The following is a 25,657-nucleotide window of genomic DNA, read 5'->3' as shown; positions in this document are numbered from 1 at the left end:
TCTGAGGAAGACAATTGAAGTCCCATATGGAGAAATGAAGAGAGGAACGTAGCTTGTTTTAGAAGATTTTTTGATGAGTCAGGATCATCCCTGGTTTCTGACTAGGTAGCTGGTACATCTTCTATCCTCATGTGCTATGGTTTTGTGTGTGTGTGTGTGTGTGTGTGTGTGTGTGTACGTGTGTATATGAGTAATACTTACTTGAGTACCCTTTGAGCATTGGAGAATGCCAACTCTCAGGGAGGTGAATGACTCTGCCCTGCTTCAAACAGCAAAGTAAGCATGGGGAGTGAGGCGGCTCTCCACAGTCCGATATTTCTAAAGGTTCCAGGCTCTCTGAATAGTACATGACAGAATCTCATCATGGGGTACAAACGGATTTGCATGTAAATGTCTTTTAAAAAATCACCTCCAAGCCAGACAAGGAGGTGTGTACCTTTAATTCCAGGGCTTAAGCTGGAGCCAAAGAGTTAGGAGTGGGAGTCCATAAGGGAAAAGAGAGAAAGAAAGATATATCACCTCCAGTTCCCAGTAAAGAAGAGGTTTAAGGCCCTCTGGCTCCCTTAAATATAAGTTTATGGACCAGATGGTCCAGCCAGATCTCAAAGGGTGGAAGACATGGAGCCAAAGGCACCAAGTCCTGGGTAGGAAACACGTAGTTATGGCTTGCAAGGACACTTTAAAAAGAAGTAAGACTTCCTCTCTGGCTCTCTATGCCTCATACCTTCACACCCCAAACTCCCATATCCCTGGACAGATTGTCCCAGGATATAAACCAGTGGGAATCATGTTGAAATGAACTGTCCATCAAGTTTTTGGGCTGCAGATCCCACAAGTAACCACTAGAGTAGTTTGACAAAGCTGAGAACGAGAGAGGAAAAACCCCTGCCCGCTCCCTGCATCTTCCCCTCCCTGATTCCATTTCTCTCTCCATTTCTGTCTGTCTGAAGGCGGGCAGATCTGTGTTCAAAGGTCCTGGCCCTTTGTGGCTCTTTAAGGCTGTTTTGTAGAATAGCATGCCAGGGCTCTGCAAGAATCTCTGTGTTTCACAGATGGTGTTCTTTGCTCCTAGCAAAGAAACTAAGTTGTAACTGCTACCATGAGGCTGGTTAACTGTAGCCATTAATCCCCAGGAGAAAAATAACAATAGCATCTGCCTGGAGGTGGGTTTAGGGGATACTGTGTGTCCAGCCAGGCTTGACCTTGGATGACATGCATTTTTAAAAAGCAATGCCATGCCCGTTAACACTGAGGGAAGCAGACTGGGCATCAAAGGGCCAGCACTGCGAATGGTGTGCACCAAAGATTCTAGAACGGCATATTTTTAAACAAAGGGAATATGTCTCTGTTATAAGCTGACAGCAGTTGGGAGGTTATGAGCCCCCCCCCAGGCTTTGAAGGCAGCACCAGCTGATTAGTGCCACTTTGAGCAGATGGAACCAACTAGCTAGGGGGTAAAGACAATGCATCTCCCTCTGTGGAGTCCAGGAGTTGACACAATTCAGGCTGGTTCTCCTCCTAAAAGGAACCCACAGGCGGGGACTGGAGTCCGTCATCTCTGGTTCAGACCTGCTGTTGGGCAGTTGGAAAGCAGGTTCCCATTAGATCAAATTTAGGGTCCAGCGGGCTATAGATTAGATTTCTCCTCATTTGGCTGGAGATTGTCTGATAAGAAGGCTCTGGTTAGAATACCCTGGTTGACTGGATAATTTCATCTCCTCTGACTCAGAGGCAGACCATGGGAGAGTTGTCTCCTCCACCCCCCTCCTCCCTCTCTCTTGAATGATTGATTGGTCGGTCTCAAAGTGAAAATGTCCCTTCTGTGCCCAGAGGTCCTGGATATGTTCTTTTCTGGCACTTGTGGTGACACTAACGGGGACCAAGTGGATGTTTGTGCTTGGGTATTCTGCCTCTTCCTCTCTTCCTGACTATTATGAACTTAAATGCCATCTTTCCAACTATGCCCAGTTTAGAATGTGCCCAGCCATCCCACTTGGGCAATTTGCTTGCCGCGCTCCTTTAGCAGATGATCAGCTCTAATAGTACAGTATCCTGGGCACTCTCAGAGACTGCACCAAATGGGTATATACAGGCCAGCCTCAGCAGTCCCTGGAGTTGACCCTGAACTTGATATATTGTTTTCTGGACCCTCCCAAGGGCTGCATTCTTAGCTGAACTTACAAGGTCTCATATCAAATTAACCTCAGGGACACACACACACACACACACACACACACACACGGCTGGTACTGCAGCCCCACTGTGCCTTCTCTAACAAATATGCCTGTCTTTCCTTTGCTGATGGTTTTCTATAAGCCCTCACTGCGCATTTGGAAGTTGGGAAGCTCATTCTTAAACTGAGCCTTCATCCTGATTTCTAAGAAACCCTTGCCTCCGGATGTTTCTGAGTAGCTAGGGTACCACCCTGTTAATCCTCAACAGGTCCACAGGTTCCTACAGTCATTCACTGTGTAAACATACATCCATTGTTCATTACTAGCAGCCTAGCAGCCTCTGTTGTTGGGGATGTAAGACACGGAAGTCTGCCAGCTTCCTTGTGAAACCAGACTGCCAGGAAGGGAGCTGGGTGATACAGGAAGACACCTGGGAAGCCATGGCTAGAAACAGAAGCAGTTTCACCTGCTTGTAATCCTAACTACTTCCTCTCTACCCCCACGAGCTGGACCCAGGAGGTGCCAGCCATATGATCCTGTGTGGGCAGCCATCAGATAGGATGCCCTGAGATCTTGCACATTGTAACTCAGAGGCCCATCATCTCCCAGGAAGGAAAAACAGTCAGTGTGTCACCAGGGCTGTCATTTCCTTTTCTGATGGGCAGCTGCAAGCAGTGCTGTCACTGCTTTCCCTGGGGAAAGGAGAGCATTCATTTAACACTGATGTCACGGCATGCCCCGGAAAGTTCTTGGAATTGGGGGCTGGAGGGGGAGAGGTACATCAGGAAGGGAGGCTTTTCAACCTGCTCCGTGAGGATGTTTAAACCAAACCAGACTGCCTTCAGCCTGGAATAAGTCAAGACAACCCAGGCACCTGTTTAGTTTTCTTGGAAGACAGACAGAACCATTTGAGGCTCTTGAAGTTTGCCAAGCATCATGCCGGTTACAGAGCAGAGAGCAGAACTTCACTCCGTGTGGGTCATATTCCCTCAGCAGCTGCTTCACGGGCACTTCCTAAGACGCCTGCAATCCAGGACATCTAACAGTGATCGGGGAATTAATATGCTCGGGCCTAGTGCTAAGCAATGGCAGATGCATAGTCACATTTAATCTTCTCAATACACGGGAAGTCTGTAGACCAAAGCCCATTTTACAGACAGGAAGCTGGGGGTTCATTAACTTGGCCTTGATCCCTCATGTGTAAGTTGTAGGACCAGGAATCTAGCTGGGTGTGAAGGAAAGACTCCTTTCCCACAACAGAAAGAGGTCCAACTCAGCAGTACATGTTTAAGGGAAGAATTCTCCCCTCCCTTTCGAATCTGGTATTTCCTAATGAAAGCTCTAAGCTGTAGAATGTCCTGAGTAAATGGTTCTGTCTTCTTGAAGGCTTGATTAGTCACCAGGTGGCAATCAGGGAAGTGACCACCCCAATAGTTGGGGATGGGACGCCAAGTGGAGCTAAAATAGGTACAGTCACCCAGTTGCCTAACTGGTCATAGCTGTCCCCCTCTAGACTCTGGGTCTCAGCTCTCCTCTGATTCTCTTAGAAAACCCCCCACCTGAACCTTGTTCGTAGGTTCTTTCTGCATCACTGAAGTGGATACATAGGAATGTCTCTCAGACAGGCCACGGGATGTCGATGCTGTGTGCTGCATGCTTTTGTTTCAGTTCCATCTGGGATCACCATGACAACCCAAGGGCCTGTGACAACAGCATTACCATTTTCAGGAGAGAAGGAAAGTGTCACCTTTGCCACCTTGGGAGTTGGAAGGTTCCTCCCGTGCCCTCCTACGAGTGTTTGGCATAGTGTGAGTCAGAGCATCCATTGGCAAGCTCCAGAGAGGTCCTGGTCATGGCCAGAGAGCCTCTGTACTGTGGCACTAGAAATCAGTCTTCTTCAATCTGGCGTCAGCAAGTTGCTGAAGGTCAAAATTAATTCCCCATATTTCATATGGGAGGGAGGCGTGAAAAGAGATTAGTCCCGTTACACTTAGTGGATAAAGAAATTTAGGATGGCAGAGGGTTAATTCTAATGGAGTAAAAAAGAAGACAGGCACATTAATGAGAAAAGGATGCCCGGAGATCCCCCAGCTTAGTCAGGGGTCCGTAATAGCCCCCTTAATTGGTCTCTGCACTAATACTTTATGCCCATGTGTAATAGCAAACGCCTCTCTAGAGACACATAGAACACTTTTAATGGCAAAGAGTACTTATAACACTTCCTTTAAAGAGTGTTCTCCCCTGAAGGAGCCGAAGAAAAGGTCATGCCAGAGGGTCTCGGTACCATCTTTCTCCTCCAGCGTAACTGCTGCAGGCTCTTGCCTGTGAAACAGAAACTGACTTCCAAGTTCAGGAAAAGAAAGTTCTTGATGCTGCTGTTCTGGCTGGGTTCATCCCTGTCTCCCCCCTGGGGAGAGTTCTTGGAAGAGTCTCACCCCTTCTTGTGAAAAGCCCACTGTACTTTCTTGAGGCTGGTTTTCTGAGAAGACCTTGCATTCTCTGGCATCTGGAATGTGCTCTTGGCATCTTCAGCAAACCCTCTGTAAAGAGGATGAGTAACTGAGTCACCTTTTCCCACAGACCTTCGAGCAGGTGTAGAGATTATAAATACAAGCCAGAATGATAGCTCTGGGCCTCTAACTCAACATGTGGCTGCCTGGAGTTGCCAAGGTGATTTCAACGCAATTTATCACTGAACCCAACTCCAGATGTTTGTCTTTCCCAGATCCTGCTGCAGAGGCCCAGGAGGATGGGATATGGACAAGGGTAGTGGCTATTGGAGGGGCATCAGTGGCCTGTGGGAATACACTATGCTCTTTTTTACAGATCCCAATGGGCTCATCAACTACCCATAGTCCACCTCCCCCACACCACTTGAACTCTGAACAAAAGAGGCTGTAAGCTGCTCCTAGCCGTGGGGGTTGCCTGAGCCTTTCCTGATAGGCCAGACCAGTCCCCTAGCAGGGCATGAATCATAAGATCCTTTTCCATACCAGACTCAGGGTATTTCCTTCCCCACCAAGCTCTGGCTTTGTTTCTCCCTACCCTGCTTCTTCTCCTGTAGTCAGCTGCTTCTGGAAAGGATTATCTCCTGCAGCATACTTTGGGTAGTCGATGGGATGTGTGCTAATACCTCTTGACATGAAACATATGTGGAAGTCCGAAGTGCTCCAACGGGCCAGCAGAGGCGGGAGGTGGTAACATGTCTCAGCTAACGCATGCAGATATATATACACACTGTGTGATGCTCTCTTCTCCCATTCCTCCGATGGGAACACGGCTCTTCTTGTGTTGCCAAATCATCACTAGGCTTGATGGGGAAGCCTATCTCTACCTCCTCATAGCCTTAGGTGATTCCCACCTTCCCTCAATGAGTGGATTGGAACCAGAGTAGCCGATTGGTTAGACTAGCCTACCATTCACAGGTCAGGGGCCACAGTTTATGTCTTTGATTCTTCCAGTGTCATCTGACAGGTAGAGATTGCATTTACTATGGAGGGTTATGGAGGAGTAGATATTTGTAAGATGTCAGTGTAAGTGCTTAGTGTGGATTAACCCCTCTTGCTTACTGTTCACTTGATAGCCACACAACTCTTAAGTTTCCTTTGGTGGGCTAGACCGAGAGCCCTGAAAGAGAGTTGGGTCTTCTCTGGAGACACTTGTGCACAGTTGAACGGTTAGTGTTTTCCGCTTCAAAAGGAGTCTCTGGGATGAGGCATTCGAACATCCTAGGTGTTGTCTTTTGCTTCTTGTCAGGATGCAGAAAAGCTTCAGAGTGAGGAGAACCAGGGACCATGTACATATCTCCCTCACCAGCTCTTAGCTATCCCCAAACACAGAACCCCTGCTTCACGAAACTACAAGATAAGGAAACTTGATTCGGTTACAGTGTACATTCCAAGCTGAGACACCTCTCTACTCCCAAGAGACAAGCAGGGTCATCTAGACCCAACCAGACATCTGTCTACCAAAGTATACCCCATACATCTCAAGGCCAGCAGAACCAGGCATGCACTGGAGATGAGGAACACAGAAAAGAGAAAATGCATCTATATATTTTAGGTAGATGGGAGGTGAGCTTTTGAAGCAACACAGGCTGAGGTAGCTTGACCAAGACTGTCATCCTTCTGGCCTTCAGTTTCCTCATTGTAAAAATGAAGGCGATCATGATGCTACTGTGTGGGAAATATTTGGTACATGGGTGTGGCCTCCACCAATGACCCAACCTTCACGTAGTTTCTACAAACACTTACATCACTGCTCCACAAAGGAGGATAAACCAAATCAGATCAAACATGTAGAGGTCTTTACTCCAAAGAAAGGAATTAAACTGTCTGACCAACAAGAGACGCCCCTGGCCATTCTCTAATTAATAAACTCCACTGTAGATATAGTCTGAGCATCCCTAATCCAAAAAGCCCTAACTTCTAAGTCTGCAGGCACCTTTTTGATTGTCCATCTGATACCACAGGTGGGACATTCCACACTTAACCTCGAGTGACAAATCACAGGCAAAACAGCAGCATACAAAAAAAAAAAGTTATAGAAATGTCCTCCAGGTGTGGTATATATGGCGTATATGAAAAGTAAAAGAATGTAGATTTGGGTCCTTTCCCTAAGATCTTTCACTATACATACAATAATATTCCACAGTCTGAATCTCCAAATGCTTCTGGTCCCAAGCATTCTAGATATGGCATATTGAACTGATAGTTCTTTTGGCTCCATCTTTTGATGTTGTTTTAAATGCCCTCATCTCTTGCCCATGGACCAGATAGATTAGAGCTCCTTTTATGGAAGCCAGACTGAGTTGAGTAGCTGCCAATCTTCTTCCCCCAAAGAGAAAGAGCAGAGACAGGCTGCTAGATGTTGCTGATGCTGAGGCTCAGAGGCTATCCTCAGTGACTAATTCTCCATAAGCAGCTTAATTTTATCTCTCACAACACCTCCTCCTCCTGCCTAGGGGAGCCGAGCTGCTGGGAGAGGATGAGTGTCCAAGAAACTATACCCTCCTCTGTCTTCTTTTACCCCCGCTTTGTAAGCTCTGCACCTTGAGCTCTGTTTCTTAGTAATTCTGCCAGCCTGGGTTGTTGTGATATTTCACCCCTTTGAAAGAACATCCCATGATGAGAGGTCCAGGAGCAATGGGAGACAGAGAAGCACCCAGATGGGCAAAGGAAGCCAAGCTGGACCTAGCAGGCAAGGAACATGGCCAAGATCTATGCAGGATAAATACTCTTGAGCCATCTTTGTCTAACTCGAATACTTCCCAGTATTGCTGTTGGGCTCATGAATCTGGATCAAGCTATCGAGTCTGAAAGGCCATCCTAAGCAAGGACAGTTCAAAAGGGACTTATGGGGGTTGGGGGAGAGACACAGTAGGAAAGATCCAGACCGCGGCAGGTCCTGTCTGTGAATGTATCCACTGCACGGCTGCGAGCGCTGGAATCAGAGCCAGAGGTTTTGAAATTTATTTTCCAAGAAAAAACAAAAATCCACTTGTAGGTGTGTGAGTGGTGGGCGGGGGGGGGGGGTGCATAAAATTTCTAACTTCTGACACATTGGAACGTCTCGTAAAATGTTAGGAAAGAGAAAATCCTCAAACCATCAGCTAAGTCATCCTGGCCTCTCTTTATTAAATAGCTTAACATTTCTGGCATAATGGTGCCCTCAGAGGCCTTGAATACCACTATTTAGAACAAATAGTTTACTAGTTACTTAAAAAAAAAAAATAAAACACCCAGGCATATGACCTTCATCCCAGCACTTGAAAGGCAGAGGCAGGTGGCTCTCTAAGTTCAAGACCAGCCTGGTACACATAGTGATTCCAGGACAGCCAGAGCTACATAATGAGACCCTGTCATGGGGATGGGGGGTTTACCAAAAACAAAAAAAACAAAAAAAAAAAAAAAAAAAAAAAACAAATTAACTAATAGATCTTTCTTTTAAAAACTAAAATAAAAGCTTGTGTGTGAAAGACCCGTTTCTAACGTGGTTGCTTGACTATATTACAGCCTTTTTCGAATGCCCCCCATCACCACCTAGGATGACCTTGACCACAATCTAATACAAGAATCACAGGAAACTGGGGGGGTACCGAGGGGATGGGAAGATTGGCAGAGTAGATAAGGCATTCATAAAGAAGCAGCTGAGCCCTCTAGAGACCTGGTTATCATAGTTCCTCACAGCCTGCTCCCTGGAAACTCTCCTGACCTTGCAAAGCCCTCAGACTCTCTGCTTCTCGTCTCTTTGCCTGTAACCGTGAGATGGCTCTGCCCATCTGCCCAGGTTATAGTGAGAATATCGGGGGTCAGGAAGGCACTTTAGAAGACAAAGAATACTCTAGCAACGTGAGCTTTTTTTCCCCCTCACTCCGAGGCAGGAGGACATCTGTGTAGACCCTGGGGACCTTGCCCGTTATTAGCCAGATTAAACAGGCTGTTCTTCTTCTGCTAGTCATGGCCACAGCTGCCTGCCTGCACCTGGATAGCACAGGGGACTTTGAGGGAGGGGAGGCTGGCACCCAGGGACAGCTCTACCATTGCTAACTCCAGTCCCTGTGGACTACAGTGCAGAGATGCTTCTAAAGTAAGGGGGTCAGTTCTGAATCCCTGGTTATTCACCACCAGGGGATCTCTGAGCCTGCCTTAAGATGTGATGTTTTAAAAATTCAACATCCTTACTCTCTGGTTCTTCTCCCTCTCCTTCAAGAAGGAATGAGAAATGATTGCACTGTAGTTTCAAGGGCACAGCCAGTCAGTCTAGGGCCATAAAAGAAATGCTCAGCCAAATTTGCTTGACCTAGCGTCTCTGCCTCCTGAAATTTGTCTGTGGTGTTCAGAGCATCTGCTGGGCCAGTGGTTCAGCCACTTCCTGTGCTGTTCTGTAAAGGACGGGGCAGGATCAAAAGCTGTGATCATAGCAGAAAGTCCCCCCCCCCCGTGGGTAAGAAAGTTAGACCCAAATCAGTTCTAGCTTCAAGAGGAGAGACCCCTGAAGGTGTATATGGAGCTGGAAATGTGGCCTAACAAAGGAGAAGCCTTGGTAATGAAGAAAGAGAGATTGAAGAAAGGGTATTTGTGTCACCCCCAGATTGCACACACAGCAAAAGAGAAAACTAATACATATCCTCATGTCACAGATTAAGGTGAGAAGCAGGAAGGAATAGGGGACAATACTAGGATAATGGGGCCCTGCTGAGGGTCAAGAGGGTTGGGACAGACCTCCCTGAGGAAGGTGAGAAGGTCAGAGCAGGCCTCTCTGAGGAGATGCCATTTGAGTAGAGAGGCCAGCAGTGCTGAAAGGGACGGAGAAAGGGTGTGTCTGAGGAACAGCAGGTGACCAGCAGGGATTAAGGGTTGTAGATTCGTAGATGAAGGCATGAGGTTATGATAAAGACAAGGAGTGTGTGTGTGTGAGTGTGTGTGTGTGTGTGTGCATGTGCTTACATGTATGTGCCTACACAAGAACACATTTCTTCCCTGGGAGATGGTCTATAACATTTATCGGGTTTCCTATGAAATTAGTGATCTATACAAGCTCCAAGGAGTTCTCTGAACCAAGAGTTGCTCTGATTCCATCTACTAAAGCATTGCAACAATTGTGCCAAGTTATTTTTTTTTTCTTCTTTTTTGTGATGTCTGGAAGCTCTGAACTCCAAAGCAGAAAAGTACAATACTCGGTTCCACTCTCAACCTTTGTCCAAGCCTGCAGGTGCGAGGCCAGGTGCAGGTTCGAGGCCTGGTGCAGGTGGGAGGCCAGGTACAGGTGTGAGGCCAGGTGCAGGTGCGAGGCCAGGTGCAGGTTCGAGGCCCAGGTGCAGGTGGCAGTAGTGCACGCAGCACAGCATCTACAGTAATGGGAGGAAATGGTGGAAGGTCTAGGAAGCCACAGAAAACAGCCTCTCTCTGGATTGCAGCAGAAGCTCAAGGACACATGGATAAGGGATGGCCACTTTCCAGGGGTACCAGCAGGTTCAGCCAGCCTTTGCTCCACTGGCAGTGACTGGAAGCCTCTCTTCTGCCTACAGCCTCCTCAATGCCAACAAGATCAACTGCCTGCGGGTGAACACCTTCCAGGACCTACAGAACCTCAATCTGCTCTCCCTGTATGACAACAAGTTACAGACTATCAGCAAAGGGCTCTTCGCCCCTCTGCAGTCCATCCAGACCCTGTGAGTACACAGCCCTGGCAGATCCTGCCACCAAACAAAGGACATTGCTAGCGTTTGCTGGGAGATGAAGCTCAAAGCACTTAACTGTACCAAGCATTCAGGTTGGGTACCACTGGGGCCTGACTGTGATGAGGTTTATCTCACTTTCAAACATGGGAGCCTCACAGCACAACCCAGGAGGATGCTACTGTCACCCCCAGATTTTATGCGAGGAATCCAAGGCACTGAGAGATTGAATAGTTTACTCGAGATTATTGCTAGAGGTCTGAGATGGGGGCTGGAGAGGTGGCTCAGCAGCTAAGGGCACTGGCTGCTCTTCCAGAGGTTCTGAGTTCAATTCCCAGGGTGGCTCACAACCATCTATACTGAGATCTGACATGCATAAAGATTTACATAGATAGATAGATAGATAGATAGATAGATAGATAGATAGATAGATAGATATGGAGATAGATAGATAGATAAATAGATAGATAGATAGATAGGGAGATAGATAATAGATAGATAGATAGATAGGGAGATAGATAGATAGATAGATAGATAGATAGATAGATAGATAGATAGGTAGATAGATAGGGAGATAGATAGATAGATAGATAGATAGATAGATAGATAGATAGGTAGGTAGGTAGATAGATAGATAGATAGATAGATAGATAGATAGATAGATAGATAGGGAGATAGATAGGGAGATAGATAGATAGATAGATAGATAGGTAGATAGATAGATAGATAGATAGATAGATAGATAGGGAGATAGGAGATAGATAGATAGGGAGATAGGGAGATAGATAGATAGATAGGGAAATAGATAGATAGATAGATAGATAGATAGATAGATAGATAGATAGTAGATAGATAGATAGTAGATAGATAGATAGTAGATAGATAGGGAGATAGATAGATAGATAGATAGATAGATAGATAGATAGATAGATAGATAGTAGATAGATAGATAGGGAGATAGATAGATAGGGAGATAAATAGATAGATAGTAGATAGATAGATAGATAGTAGATAGATAGATAGATAGATAGATAGATAGGGAGATAGATAGATAGGGAAATAGATAGATAGGGAAATAGATAGATAGTAGATAGATAGATAGATAGATAGATAGGGAAATAGATAGATAGATAGATAGATAGATAGATAGATAGATAGATAGATAGATAGATAGTAGATAGATAGATAGTAGATAGATAGATAGTAGATAGATAGGGAGATAGATTGATTTTTTTAAAAATCATAGCTAATATGAAGCAGGATCCTGGCAGAACTTGCAAGCTGTACTCATAACCACAGAAGCATGTGGGGTTCTAAGCATTCTCTGTCTCTCTTGAGAACCCATCCCCACGCTCGGACAGCTCCCCACACCCTGCAAAGCTAAGCCTCTAATACAGGCTTTCTGTACATGCCTTATGTACACACTGGACCCTTACTTGCCACATGCTGCTGGTGTGTGTAAGTCCTGCAGGTTAGCAGACCACCTGAGTGCTTCACCGTTCCAAGCACAGATTTCCCAGCCAGCTCCGGGCCCACAGTGAGGCTGGGGGTCTTCTGCAGACCCTGGAAGTCATCTGGCACTCATTTCCTTAGTAGGGAGAGGCCGGAACCAATACAGAGTGAGAACCAGCTATTTGGTATTGAGTGCCAACCACGTGCGAAGCTCTGTGCTTAGTGCTGCGGAGTTTTTCTTACCGCTCGGGGGCTTGGGGGGGGATGGCTCAGCAGTGCCGTGATGACAAGGACAATGGCAGCAGTGCCCACTAGTATATGTGGAACACCCCCCCATAAGCCAGCCGCCATGCCAGCTGCTTTGTGTGCCTGGTGTCTCCGAGCTTGGAGAAATAAAAAGCATGTTACTCTAAGTGTAGACTCTATAGCTCTCAGCTCACACTGCCCACCAGATCCCAGCGTGGGTGAAGTGGAGCCAGACAGCAGTGGGTCCTGCCCCAAGAGGGGAGAACTGGGAAGCTGATTCCCAAGACCAGATGTTGGCTGCATCTGTGTTGCCTTAGGCAGACAGCTGACAGCTGGCCTCAGACCCTTCCCTTGAATCCTCAGACCTCCTGAGACCGTGGAGAAAGGACCTCAACACCAGTTTGCTAGGGCCTAGCACAAGACAGGGTGGTGGCGAAGCAAGGTGCCACAGGTCACCCCAGATTAACAGCCCTGTCCCTCTTTCAGCCACTTGGCTCAAAACCCATTTGTTTGCGACTGTCACTTGAAGTGGTTGGCTGACTACCTCCAGGACAACCCTATCGAGACAAGCGGGGCCCGCTGCAGCAGCCCACGCAGGCTGGCCAACAAGCGCCTCAGCCAGATCAAAAGCAAGAAGTTCCGCTGCTCAGGTAATCGGGTTATGGGAGCAGGGGAGGGGGGCCCACTTTCTGACTCAGAATACAGCAGCCCCAGAGAGGCCAGTAATCCAATCTGGAGGACAGCACGCGCTGTAATGGCTCCTGGGGAGCGTCTTTGCAAATTAAATTGGGGAAATTCAGTTAGCCCTACAGAAAACCAATTACCTTATGGATTTAAAATAAAACACACTCGCACAATAAAAGCATGGGGGGAGGGGTGTGCAGCTTGGGAGAAACAGGACCCAGACGCACTTGCTCCTCTTAGAGCTAGGTAGAAGCTGGGCATCCCTCATGCACGCGCACTTGAGAGGAGACCAAGATTGATTTTGTAGTCTCTGAGGCAGATGCTCCAAATGGCACAGGGATGAATAGAGCCCAGAGCAGGCTGCAGCCAGGCTTGGGAATAGCCCTCAACCATAATGGGTTGGGTTACAGGTTTCACAAACGCCTTCCCTGCCTCCTTGAAGCAGATGGCTCTTCTCTGATAATTGAGGGACCAAGCCAACTGGGAAGAAGCAAAACTTGCCCTCCCATGCCCAGCTCTGTCCAGAGACTGTCTTTCCCCCACATTCACCCAGGAAGGACACGGAGACAAATGGCAAGGGAATTCTCATCCCTGGTCTCCCTCACCTAGCAACTAGACACCATTGTCAACTCTTCTGGTTTTCTATCGAAAAAGATCAGGGTAAATGGACAGCAGAAGGTACCGAGATAGAATGGGCCAACCCTGACAGTGTGTATCTCGGCAAGAACCGTGCTCCCACCCATCTGAGAGAGTGCTCAGTCAGTGTGTTTCCCCAAGAGCTATGTTGGCATGGGGGCTGGTCATCAGAAGAGCAGAAGGTAGATGTGGGCTTCTTGTCCCATGTTCTTTATCCCTTAAGTCAAATTCTATAATGTGTGTCACCAGAATGGTACACCGGTGATTTTTATCTTATTTCACCTGCAGAAGCAAATACCTGGAGAGGGTCTAGAGAGACTCAGGAACTTTGTGGTAGTACGAACCACTCATTGTCTGTCTGCCTTCTCGGGCATAGTGGCATCAGGGTACAGACATTTTTCCACCTGTGAGGAACACTGGCCTGATCCCACTTTGATTTGCTTCCCCTAGTAGCCACTTGGAGTCATCAGGTGAGATCCTGCCCTATAGCAAAGAGAGCTGAGGGCTCCAAGATCACCCTCACATCACAGTTAGCAAGCAGTAATAAGGATTAGGTTCTATAACTGCTCTACTAGTCTGGTATAGCCGGTGGTCCAGCCACTTGACTTGCTTTCTCTTGGTTCCACTTCTGTCCGGGAACACCTCTGGGTAGAAAGTCTAACCCCCAGCACCAAGTGTCGTCCATAGTGTACTAACCCTTTCCAATACTTACGACTGTCCCCAGAGTTAGCTCTACTCTTTCTTCTCTGCCTGCTTGAGGCCGAGTCAATCAGCTTGGCCAGTCAGCGGTTCCCATAGAAAGGGTTGATGAAGTCAGAGGAGGGCAAGAAGCCACCTTCTAGTCTCGTGAGTGTCCTGCCAACACTCAGGACCTCAGATTGAGTCAAAACCCTTCATGGCAATGGAGGGGACGGAGTCAACACTGGATCCAATGACTCATGCCCTGTAGTGTCTCCTTGCATTGACTGAGGCTGGGACAGGTAGCAAGGTATGGGTGATGTGTAGAGACAGAGCAAAGAAAGGAAACAAGAAACAGACATTGGAACTAGGAGACAAGGCAGCTTTGAATCTAGCTGGGCCAGTGCTACCTACCTACCTTAGTGTTTACAGGATTCTGGCTTCCTATGGGGGGCAGAAATCAATGGGAGAAAAAAAAATAAAGGGAGAAAGGAAGGAAGGAAGGAAGGAAGAGACAGAAGTCTTAAACTGACTTTGTGTAAAATGTCATTAAGAAAAAAATACCAAGTAGAAAGCCAGTTGGTATAGAGGCAGTAATGTTCAGAGCCCAGGTGAGCTTAACTAAGAGCATTTGGTTTGCTCTTATGTAACTTTGCAGGAAAAGCAGAGGGGTTACAATGGCCTTAAGAAATACCAGGAGCCATATCTACCTTGGACTTGAGGGGATACAGAAACCATAGACCTATAGATTCGTGTTTCTAGGAAGCTCCAAAAAGGGGAGGGGAGGAAGGGTGGCAGGTGACATGGACTGGAACTGACAGATAATAACTCTGCATTTTACTTTCCCCTAAAAGCAGCCCCCTTGAAAAGACAGCTGATGTGATTAGGAGCCAATTTAAGGGCTGCTTCTGCAACACACACAGCCCCTCCCTGGGTAGGGCGTCTGGATTCCCAGCCACTTTGTTCTGCCTCTCTCCCAGCTGCATCCACCATCCTGGACCAAGATCAGTTTAGCGGTGGATGCTGCCCGCCAGGAGTAATCTAACATCAGATTAGGTCCTTCAGCCCAGGCCCCACCCTCAGGGTGCACTTTGCTGCTGAAGGATGATGCCTGCCTTGTATCACGCAGTCCATCTTTAAAAAAAAACTGTCCCCCACCCCTTTAAAGAAGCTGTTCCTATGAAAGCGCAGGGCTCTTTGGGTACAACATGAGTCCACTTTAGAGACATCAGAGTTCATCCTGTCCACTCTAGAGAGAAAATTGAGACCACCCAGCAGAAATACCCTAAGTTCAGGCTATCATTTTCTGGACATGACCTAGACTATAATGACTCTACCTCTAGGACTCTCCGTGTCCTTTTAGAAAAGCAAAGAGAGGGTCAGAAAGGAGTTTTATAAATTATGTTTTCTTTGTTTCATGGGCGTGTGTGTGTGTGTGTGCGTGCGTGCACATGCGCGAGTATGACACTACACAGCAGAATATGGAGATCAGAGGACAGTTTTTAGGAGTCTTAATCTACTCTGTGGGGCTTAGGGATGGAACCCGGGTCACCAGTCTTGGTAGCACATGCCTTTATCTTCTGGCTCATCTTCCCAGCCACTCAAGGATGTTCTCATTTTGTGAAGTGTGCCCTGTTCATGCCTTGGCCCTGATCAAACTCATAGGAGACATCTTAGAACCAGAGTGTTCGCAGAGCCCTTTAGCTATGCCCACCGTACTAGAGCCCACGGTACTATTATCAGCTGTAGTCTATCAGGTTGGGATGGGGAAAGAGGGATGAATGGGACCTCGCATAGGTATACTTAAGCTATGTACTTAGTGTGCACAACTCACACAATGCTGAGCTGCTGAGGAGAGCACCTTATCAATGAAGACAGTCCCCAAGAACTATGGTAGAGGAGAGTGACCTGTCCCTCCTATCAGAGGTCAAGTGTCAAACAGAGATGGTCAGTCATGTGGCTGTGGCTCCAATTCTTTTCAATAGGCACGGATCCATCCTGACACCAAGTAGGAAAAAGTCTGACCTATGGAAGCCAAGATATACAGATTGAGTCTTTGGCATACAAGATCAATACACTGGGTCTACCTAACCCTCTTCCATGATTCCCAGCCAGAGAAGGGATCTAGAAATCAAAAGGAACCTATAATTCAGTATCTTGCTCTGAGGCTAATCAGTTAATTCTCTGGCCCTTTCCTTCCTTCTCGTAGTCTGACAAAAGCCCATGGTCAGAAGCCAGCCCCCTGACCACCCTCTATGCATTAGCTCTACCTCTGTGACAGTGTTCTTAGCCCACTATAGGTGTGACTCCAGGGGGCCTGGAGACCCTGCAAGGTACCCAGGAGCCTCCCCAGTTGTGGAATGTTGAAGGGAGGGTTCGCCTGGAGACGAGATGAAGCTGTGCTAGACCAATGAGAACGACGGGCGATGTCTTTATTATCATGGGGTCCTTCAGCTATGGGGTCAGTCCTTTGTGTGTCCGCTGCCAGGATGCTCATGGATATGAGCGTCTGAGGGTTTCCCACCTGTACTTCTTTCCTGCTGAGTCTCCCTGGGGCAGGGCACCGGGAGGCGGGGCCCCTGTCTTTGGCAGGATCCAGTGGACCTCACTTCCGGTACTAATCACGCTCAGTGGGGGCGTGCTCTGGCTTCTGCTTCTCCACGCTGCTTCCTCTGGGCGCTCCTGTCCTCTCTCTGATGCCGCTTCCTGACCTTGACTCTGACCAGTTGCCGCGGGGCTTTCCTTTGTGCTTGATCTAACCATGTGGTGGAACGATTATAACGGAACATGGTTCTGTCAAGCACCGCGGGAAGCGTCGCTCTCTCCTGCAGCATGGCCCGCCACCGCCGCCACCTCCGCCGCCACCGCTGGACTCTGCTCTGGATCACCGCGCGCACCTGCCAGACCCACTTCTCCCAGTCTTAAGTCCCAGAGGGCATGGGGGTGGGATAGAGAAACCCACGGGGGACATGCCAAGAGTATCCACATAACTTAATGAAATGTAGTCACTATGCTCCAAGTCTGGTCCTGTGGGAAACCCTGGGAGTGACAGCTAGGTCCCAACCTCCCATTTGAAGAAGACAAGTGTACCTAAGGTCCCATGGTTTCATAGAAGAGTCTTAGCGCCAAGTGGTAGCTCACGCAAAGGGTGAGTCGCCCATGATTCTCACAACCACCTCTCTTGGCGTGCGTTCATTTGAAATGAATGTAGGAAGAGAACAAACAGGGGTCTGAGATGTTGAACTTGAAAGGCGGCTCCTTCTGATCCCAGTTCTCACTCCTCGTGAATTCTTAGACCTAGATTCAGGTGAACCCCAATATCCAACCTGCTCTCTTAACCTTGGACCATAGTTGGCATGGAGGTGTGGGGCTCTTCGTCTGCTGCCTTTTCGGAGACCAGGAGAGGTCTGTGCAGACAGCAGCTTTCTCTGACCACAGAGAGAGGGATCGTGGTACCTTCTCCTTAAGTTGTTTCTGGATAAACCCTGGGCCCAGTGTTATTAGAAGACTGTCATTGTTTTGTGCTGGAGCCCGTGTCTTACTACAGGAGTGAAAGCTGAGATGGAAACACATCCGTACTTAGCAACAGGAGCTGGATTCTGTGTCCCCACCAAGCTGTGCGACTTAATTATCTCCCCTCTGTGACTCAGAGAAAGGCCCCAGACACTTATGGGTGATGGCCGTCCTCTTGGTCTCTCTGAACATCAGAACGTCTACTGACAATTAGATAAGGGTATTGAGGCAGGATGTTTACTAACTGGCCCAGGGTTATCTAACTCCCAGCTGGCTGGGCTTTGCCTCCATGATATTTAGCTCTCCCTCTTCCGAACACTCATTCCCTCAGGGGGGAAAAATACATTTTCGAAACCTGGACTTGAATGGATAGGGAGTTGAAGATGTTTTTCACACTCTGTTTCCAGCTTACGCCTCTTATTAGAAGTGACTGGAACAAACAAGCAAGAAAGCATTGTTCAAGTGCTTTATCTTCTCCAACAGGGTCATGCAAGATCTCATGGATGTGAGCAACCCCTCCCACGTAGAGAAGTGTCCTTCCCCTCCTGGCAGAGGGAAAACGTTTAGCACTGCCCACATCATACCAGGGCCAGGCCTTTGGGAATGAAGCCATGGTAGTGCCCTTCTCGGCATCTCCATGATGCTGTGGCATCAGTTGGCATCTCCATGATGCTGTGGCATCAGGCTTGTGCCCGCACCATGGCTCCTCCTCTGCTCTCAGGAAGGTGACTGAGCTACAGGGATGGCTTTCTGCCCAAATGATAGCCAAACTCTATCTAAAACAGCCGGCCTAGCAATGGGTGTCTGTGTGTCCGATGTCCTTGTTTTCGTTGACCGCTCATGACTCAGCCCTCTACTTGTCCACGATAAACCCTGACAGGCCTTTGAACATCAGATTTTCCTCTTATCCCAGCCATCTTGGGGGTGCTTGGGATAGAAGAGGAGAACTCAAGACACAGGCATTGGCTTCCCCTGTCGACCACATTAATGATGAACATGCGACTTCCAGTCCACATGCTAGCTGCCCAAAGGCTAGCACCCAACATAGCCAGCCAACGTCAGCAGCCACCCTCTCTGTGTCTCTTACTACTTCTGATCCAGCCAATCTTCTGTCCTGTCACTGACCCCCTAGATGCTTCACACTTCCCTCAGAGAAGCAGAACAGGGATATATAATAAAGAAAAAAATAATAATCATTGCTGTGGACTTTAACCTTTCACCCAACCTCTGTCTATTAAAGCTTGTCTCTGTTATGTACCATGTTTTTATTGTGCTGAGATGTCTGTAAATGGGGAAGAGGGCTACAAGGGCAGAGACAGGCAACAGCCAGGTGACATCAGATCCTCTGAGGCCATCTCCAGCTGGGGTTGGACTTTATGGCCCTGTCTTTGAATCCTGCACCTGAGCTCACCCCAAAGAGAAGGAGCTGAAACCTGTTTCCACCGGTTCTCTTCCCCCCCCCCCCAAAGTATTTCTGGCAGTGACAAATATGCATCGAGATTGAAATTGACTTTTAAAGCTCTGGAAAAGTTAAAAATACTTTTGGGTAGTTATGAGCATTAGGTATAACAAATGGCTCCGAGGAACCCTGGGTAGCTTCCGTAATGAAATATGAAGTGAAGGAGGTGGCATTTCGTGCCGGCTCTGACTGGGAAATGAACTTTTTCGGTTATGTACATACGCCATTATTAACATTTCTGGTTCCCACTCATATAAAATATCACTCTCCGACCCCCTCGTTATTACAAACCAAGGCAATAACAAAAACAGCAGGGGGAAAATGCTGGAGAGAACACATTAGTCCATCGAATCTAATTGCAAAATCATTTCATTAAAATGGGTCAGCGGCTCCACTGCCGAGGTCTGCCAGTTATAACCTAACGATACTACCGAGAGCGATTCCTGCTAACTACAGGCTGCTCTCACCTTGATTAAAACGAAAATGCGTTTAATAGGCGGCCATCCCCAGCCGGTGCACGTCTGCAGGCTCCCTCCCGTCTCTCTGTCTTGGATCAGTAGTCAGGGTTCCTCTGTTTTGCCAGTATCCCGTGACAGACATGTTCTGAAGGAAACATAACCGTGCACATTCAAAATGCCCCCCCCCACACAGCATCACCATGCAGTGGCCCCAACGGGACCGGAATGGTTTTTCATCGGGCAGGAGTTGCATATAACCTAGCCCTCTGATGAGTCTAAAGAGAAATGATGTAAGGTCGGGGTTTATTCAGTAGGGTGAGTTGTGCAGGCAAGGGAAAAGAGATTTACATAAAACACTACACCAGGCGGCGGCCTGTAAATGCGAAATATATGCCTAAGTTCTGTTCACACAAGCGTAGAGGTGCAAAGGGAGAGGAAGGAAGTGGTGGAAAGGTAGAGGAGTAAAAGGAATACACCCAGACTTCTGACTCCATGTTCCTGACTTCATGGGGTGCCCCACAGATTGTGTTCCCCGTCATCAGTGAGCCCAGGAAGATAATCTGAGAGTGGAGGATGCAAGAGCAAGGGAGGAGGCCATGTGCCTGCTTCCTTGTCATAGCTCACCGGAGGAGAGGCCCACTCTGCTTCCGTCACATCAGACTTTATGGCTGTTGCTAGAGACATGGGATTAAAGGTTCGGTCGCAAAGCACACTACAGTTTCCTAGCATTAGCCACATGGGTCTTTGAAAAGCTAGTCCTAGTGTGTTGTCCACGCACCAAGAGCCCCATAGACCTTAGGGTCTTCATCTACAAAGCCAGGTGTTAACCTTAGAGGTTAATGGGAATGACCCATTTGAAGTTTGGGGAATAGAAGCTGGCTGCTGGTTCAAGTGCGGTGGATGCCAAATGCAACACCAGCTCCGTGGGTGTTTCTGTGGCCTCTAACTACCAGAAGTTCCTACGCCCGCATACCTTGCTTTGTCCTTTTCTGTTTTACTCTCATCTTTAGCCAAACCCCTAGGAAATAGGAGCTAGGAAGCTGCAAAGCCTGGCCAAGCGCACTGCTAAACACATGGGGACGAATCACATCACAGTGCCAATGGTTCAAGCCATTTGCCAAATGCCTGGGGTCCGTGCCCTCAGACACCTCAGGGATGCACACAGGATCCTCAGGTGCCAGTGGTATCCCACTTGTGCCTTACACAAACATGAAATGAGCTCACATTTTATACCTAGCAGTGTGCCAATGAAGTGTGGATGTGAGACAGTGAATAAGACCAGCACTGTGAGAGCCACACATCCCTCCCTCTTGCCACTGACAAGTCATGGGGCGCGCCACAAAGACATCAGACTGACCTGGAAAGGAATGGGCTTTTGAAAATAAATAAACAAATCCGAGCCCCCAACTTCTAGCTCATAAGAACTGGCCTTTGGCTGGCATCAGTGAGGACTTCTTCTCTATAAGGAAGACAGGTCTGACCCTCGGATGCGTCTTCGTTTTCACTGTGTTTAAGAATTGGGTTCGTTGCCAATATATTGTAAATACCTCTCAAAGTGAAACAAAGAAGGCCCAGGCAGCTGTAGACCAAATTCCCAAGGCATCAGAGCCACGGCCTCCAGATACCCCAGTGTGTGGTCCTTATTGAAGTCAAGGTCAGACAAGACACTAGTTGCTATTTAACACAAAATGAGTATCTGACCTTCTTTACTCATAGTCTACAAGTCTAGGAAGACCTCTTAAGTGTGTGACCTTTTTTCTCAAACCTTAGTACTGCCCTCTGGTAGCCCCCACAAAAGTCCGACCTTAATATCCAGTCCGTAGATGGTAGCCAAGGAACAGAGCCAAGGAATCTCCTGCCATTGTGGGCTGGATTCTGTGTAAGGTGTCTTGCAGTATTTCTCTGACCGTTATCCATCTGTAACACTCATCAGTCCTAAAAGGGCCCGTGGCCCACAAAAGCATAGGAGCCCACAGATCTGAAGCCTGGCTTCTGGGAAGACAGCAAGTGATGAATGACAAAAGGCCATGTGGAGACAACATAGATTAGGGCCGTGGGGAGTGCTGGCAAGATGGCCAAATGGTCATCAGCTTCCCTGCTATTGTACAACGTGCCATATGAGCAGTTCATCCCAAGTCTGTACTTGTACACACACACACACACACACACACACACACACACACACACATGCACATTCCAACTCATCCAGCTACCTCCCCACAACTTTGGACCTTGTGCCTGGAAACAGAAGTGATGATGCTAACCCCCTCTTTGGCCCCCTGTAGGCTCTGAGGATTATCGCAACAGATTCAGCAGTGAGTGCTTCATGGACCTAGTGTGCCCTGAGAAATGCCGCTGTGAGGGCACCATTGTGGACTGCTCCAACCAGAAGCTAGCCCGCATCCCAAGCCACCTCCCTGAATATACCACTGACCTGTAAGTCCTATCCCTCCCTACCTCTCTTTCTACACAACTAGTCACCTTGAGTTAAGCCAAGTAGGGTCTTCTGTGTACTTGGCTGAGAAGCAAGACACCAGAGATATATATGCAGGTTGCTTGCAAGTATAGATCATTCTTTGGTTCGATAAATGTTTTCTGGACACTCGTTGTAAAGCCAGGCATTGCTCTAGGCTTACATTTCTACAGTGGATGAAGTAAATTCACCTGCTGGCCCTTGGGAGCGTATAGACTCTCTAGAAAATGGATATTAAATTTAAAAAATCATGACTGGGCAAAAAAAGTAACTAAGATGATTAAATGTATCTGAACCTCCTAATAGCCCCTAGAAAGGGATGTTGATTTGTCCAAAACCTGGCAAAGGTATAAGGGCAATCCGATGTGACATCCGTCACCCCATTGATCACCAGGGTTGATGCTACTGATGTGTGGGTGTCCCTATCCTTCTTCACTGTTTCATGTGTGTACCCTAGAACTGGTACACTTGGCTACAGAGGATGACTTTCCCCAATAGAACCTCCAAACACACTCTCAAGGCCTAAAACGGGATAAACTAAGACTCGAAGCATAGAGAAGATAAGGAAGAGGATAAACAGACCTGATAACTCGCTTCACCTCTGTCCCCTACAGCCCACCCCCCACATACCATTTCCCCTGCTGTGTCAAGGGAGAGGGGGAATGGGGACATGGTGTCTCCTTCTATGCTTCATAAGGCCTAGAAGAGACACAATACAATATCCCTCCCAACTCTTGGCACCAAGTGAGCCCTGGAAAAACAGTGCCAGCCTCATGGCTATTATTGCTTTCTTTGACTGCTCCAGTCACTGGAGGGTACCACAGCAAGGCTCTCAGCACACAAGGGCACTGAGGACAGAAACCTTGAGCTGACAGAGTAGTCAGGAAAGAGCTGAGCAACTTGGACTCCGGAGACCCTGAGGAAATTTCCCTGGGGTGTTTGGGTTACCATTCATACCCCATAAAATGGGGGCATATAGGTGGCCTTTGTGTGTTAAAATAGTAATGTGTCTGCACAGTATGCAGGAAGCCACTGCCCCATGAAGGAGGCATAGGAGGCCCAAGGCTTTGTCTCCTTTTTCCCTTTCCCATCCGTCTCTCCTTGGCGAGCTCCTCGCCTCAGACTGAGGTTTTTCAAGGTTCTCTTGAACTTTGCTGACTGTGAATTTTGGGCAGAGCTCAAGAGAAGGCCTTAAGAGGAAGACCCACAGGCCAGTAGCACAGGAGGCGCCTCACCTCAGCTAAGCAAGCGTCTTCTTCTCTCCCGTATAGGCGACTGAATGACAATGGCATCTCTGTGCTGGAAGCCACTGGGATCTTCAAGAAGTTGCCCAATCTGCGGAAAATGTGAGTCAAGCTGAGGAGCATGCAGCCACCTCAGCTGTCCTTGCTCTAAACCTTTTGCTCCTGTCCCTGAACCTCCTTCTGTCCCCTGCTGTGTCCTGGGCCAGAAGTCAGGGATAGAAGTGAAGCTTGGCTGTCATTAAATTGTCAGGTTCAGGGAGAGTGTATATCCCGCGGCTCCTACCTTTGTCCCCTCTCCTTGCCCCACCCCCAGCCACACTGAGCATGCATATCAGGAGGCTGTAGAAGGGACATGGAGCAACTGATCTGGGTGTCTGGAACACCGTGATATTTGGAGGAGGTCTGCATGGGAGGGGACATCAGAAAGAAATCCCCAGCTACCCTAGTGGATTTGATCACAGTGCTCCCTAGTGTAAGTGGAGTCTGGGCTTAGGATATGGGCCCACTTGCTGTCCCTGGCTTCTGTAGTACATGACTGCTTGTCCCAACCCTCTCTCCCTTCCTGGAGTTTGGGCCAAATCAAAAAGCCAGCAAGAGGATATTGTCCCCTGTGACAGCCCTTGTCCTTGGCCAGGGTTTGCATTCCTGCCTCAGGAATATCAACTTTAGACTCCCTTCACCCATCTGGTGCCAGCTTCATGTTCCATGCTGGGCAAGTGAGGGAGCAATGACTGGGAGATGTTTAGCGACCTCTCTAATACCACATACTGAATTAACATCAAAACTGGCTCACTCAGACTTGGGTCTACCTCAGTCACAACAGTGACTGGGCTTGTCTCCACATCCCCTTCCTGAATGCCTCTGCAGAGGTGCCAGCACAGAGAGCCAGCACATTTGTTTTTAACCAGCCTTCCTACCCCATCCCAAATCCCACATCTCCCAGCCTCCCAGCCGTGTCTGTTTCTTCAACAAGGCAAATGTGGCTGGTCATTACTTACAAATTCTGTGTTTGCTAACTCGTCTCTGTACCAAAGCTCATACAAAGTAAAATCACAATTTTCAGTGCTGTTCGTATCATTTACATATGTATGGCAGCAGGAATCCTGCTCACCCCCAACATATGTCCCTTAACCGAGGCTGAACACGGCGATGCTCTCTGCTTTCTGAGTTTAGCTCTCCCACCGTAAGCCAGTATCCACTTTTTGCTTTATCCAGAGGCATGTGCTTTCCAGTTCTGTGCTTTATAGCGCCAACTTTGGCCCAAACACACCCCTGGCACGCTGTCTAGACACTCAAAGCCTGGGCCGGCCGCACTGTGCCCCACCGAGGGCACACATGCGGTAGAGAAGCTTCTCCTGTTTGTTCAGGCGTGAGCCCAGCACTGCCGGCCATGAATACAATGTTGATGAACCAATAGTACAGTAAGTACAGTGTCTCTGAAGAGAAGCCCTCCCAGAACACGCTTATTATCGATCGGTTGATGGAAATGCCATGACCACGGGCTCACGGGAGCCTCATCTGGTTTCTCCAGGAGCGGCGATTCAGTGCATTCTCATTCGGTGTTCCTGGTGACGTCAAGTGTAACAGTCATGAATCACAGGGACTGCGTATAGCTCCTTACCTCCCATTCATCATGCTTCTATCAGTGCCCTGCAGACAAGGGGACAGATACTTTCTAGGCCCATGGCTCATGCATTCGTGCCAACCAAAGCCACTGACTTAGCCACAGAGCCCTGTGAGTAAATCTGCTCGGAGCTGGAGATGAGCTTTCCGAGGAAACCGCTGAGACCAGGGCACATGTAAGGCTGATGAGGATTGTGGCTGAGGCCCAGGTACCCTTGGCTTCAACCTGTAGACAGATGTGGAGGTGAATCTGCACATGGGGAAGGTATCGAAGTGACTCCAACCACATGTGTAGCAGAGGATGGCCTTATCTGGTATTGATAGAAGGAGAAGCTCTTTGTCCCGTGAAGGCTTGTTTCCCCAGTGTAGGGGAATGCCAGGGTGTTGAGGTGGGTGTGGATGAGTGGGAGGGGGGGCATTCCCATAGAAGCAGGAGGAGGGATATGGGAGGGGGGACTGGGAAAGGGGATAAAATTTGAAATGTAAATACATAAACTATCCAATAATAATAAAAAGAATTAGTCAACCATTCTTAACACTCAGAAGCTTTCATAGAAACTATAAAATCTTGCTTTCTGGTACCTCTGGGACTATCAAATGCCCTGGCAGGACTGGCTGCACCATCTCAGGCTGGCCCAGTGGACTCGAGCAGAATAGCAGCTGCCCCTTTAGATGATGGACACAAGATCCGGGTCACCTTTGTTCCCAGGGGGCCTATTTCTCATCACCCGCTTAGAGACCCTAAGTTTGTAATAGGTCCTCGGGGAGGGACAGGTTCATGGTCTGTGGACAGGCACTGTGCCAGAACAGCCATGGCCAGTTCTCCTTAGTTTCCAGA

The 25,657-nt window shown here is 48.2% G+C and overlaps 1 protein-coding gene across 1 annotated transcript in view; it reads left to right on the top strand.

Annotated features, from left to right (window-relative positions):
• SLIT3 (slit guidance ligand 3) overlaps positions 1 to 25,657 on the top strand; it is a 570,747-nt gene that overhangs the window by 471,102 nt on the left and 73,988 nt on the right. Inside the window, exons 13-16 of the mRNA XM_080908093.1 lie at positions 10,204 to 10,347; positions 12,538 to 12,701; positions 21,765 to 21,915; positions 23,224 to 23,298. Coding sequence (XP_080764219.1) covers positions 10,204 to 10,347; positions 12,538 to 12,701; positions 21,765 to 21,915; positions 23,224 to 23,298 — 534 coding nt within the window. The remainder of the gene's footprint in view (positions 1 to 10,203; positions 10,348 to 12,537; positions 12,702 to 21,764; positions 21,916 to 23,223; positions 23,299 to 25,657) is intronic.

The sequence above is a fragment of the Micromys minutus genome, assembly GCF_963924665.1.
Source record: "Micromys minutus genome assembly, chromosome: 31".
Taxonomy (NCBI): domain Eukaryota; kingdom Metazoa; phylum Chordata; class Mammalia; order Rodentia; family Muridae; genus Micromys; species Micromys minutus.
Note: the sequence above shows the minus strand (reverse complement) of the source record. Positions and strands in the feature narration are given on the sequence as shown.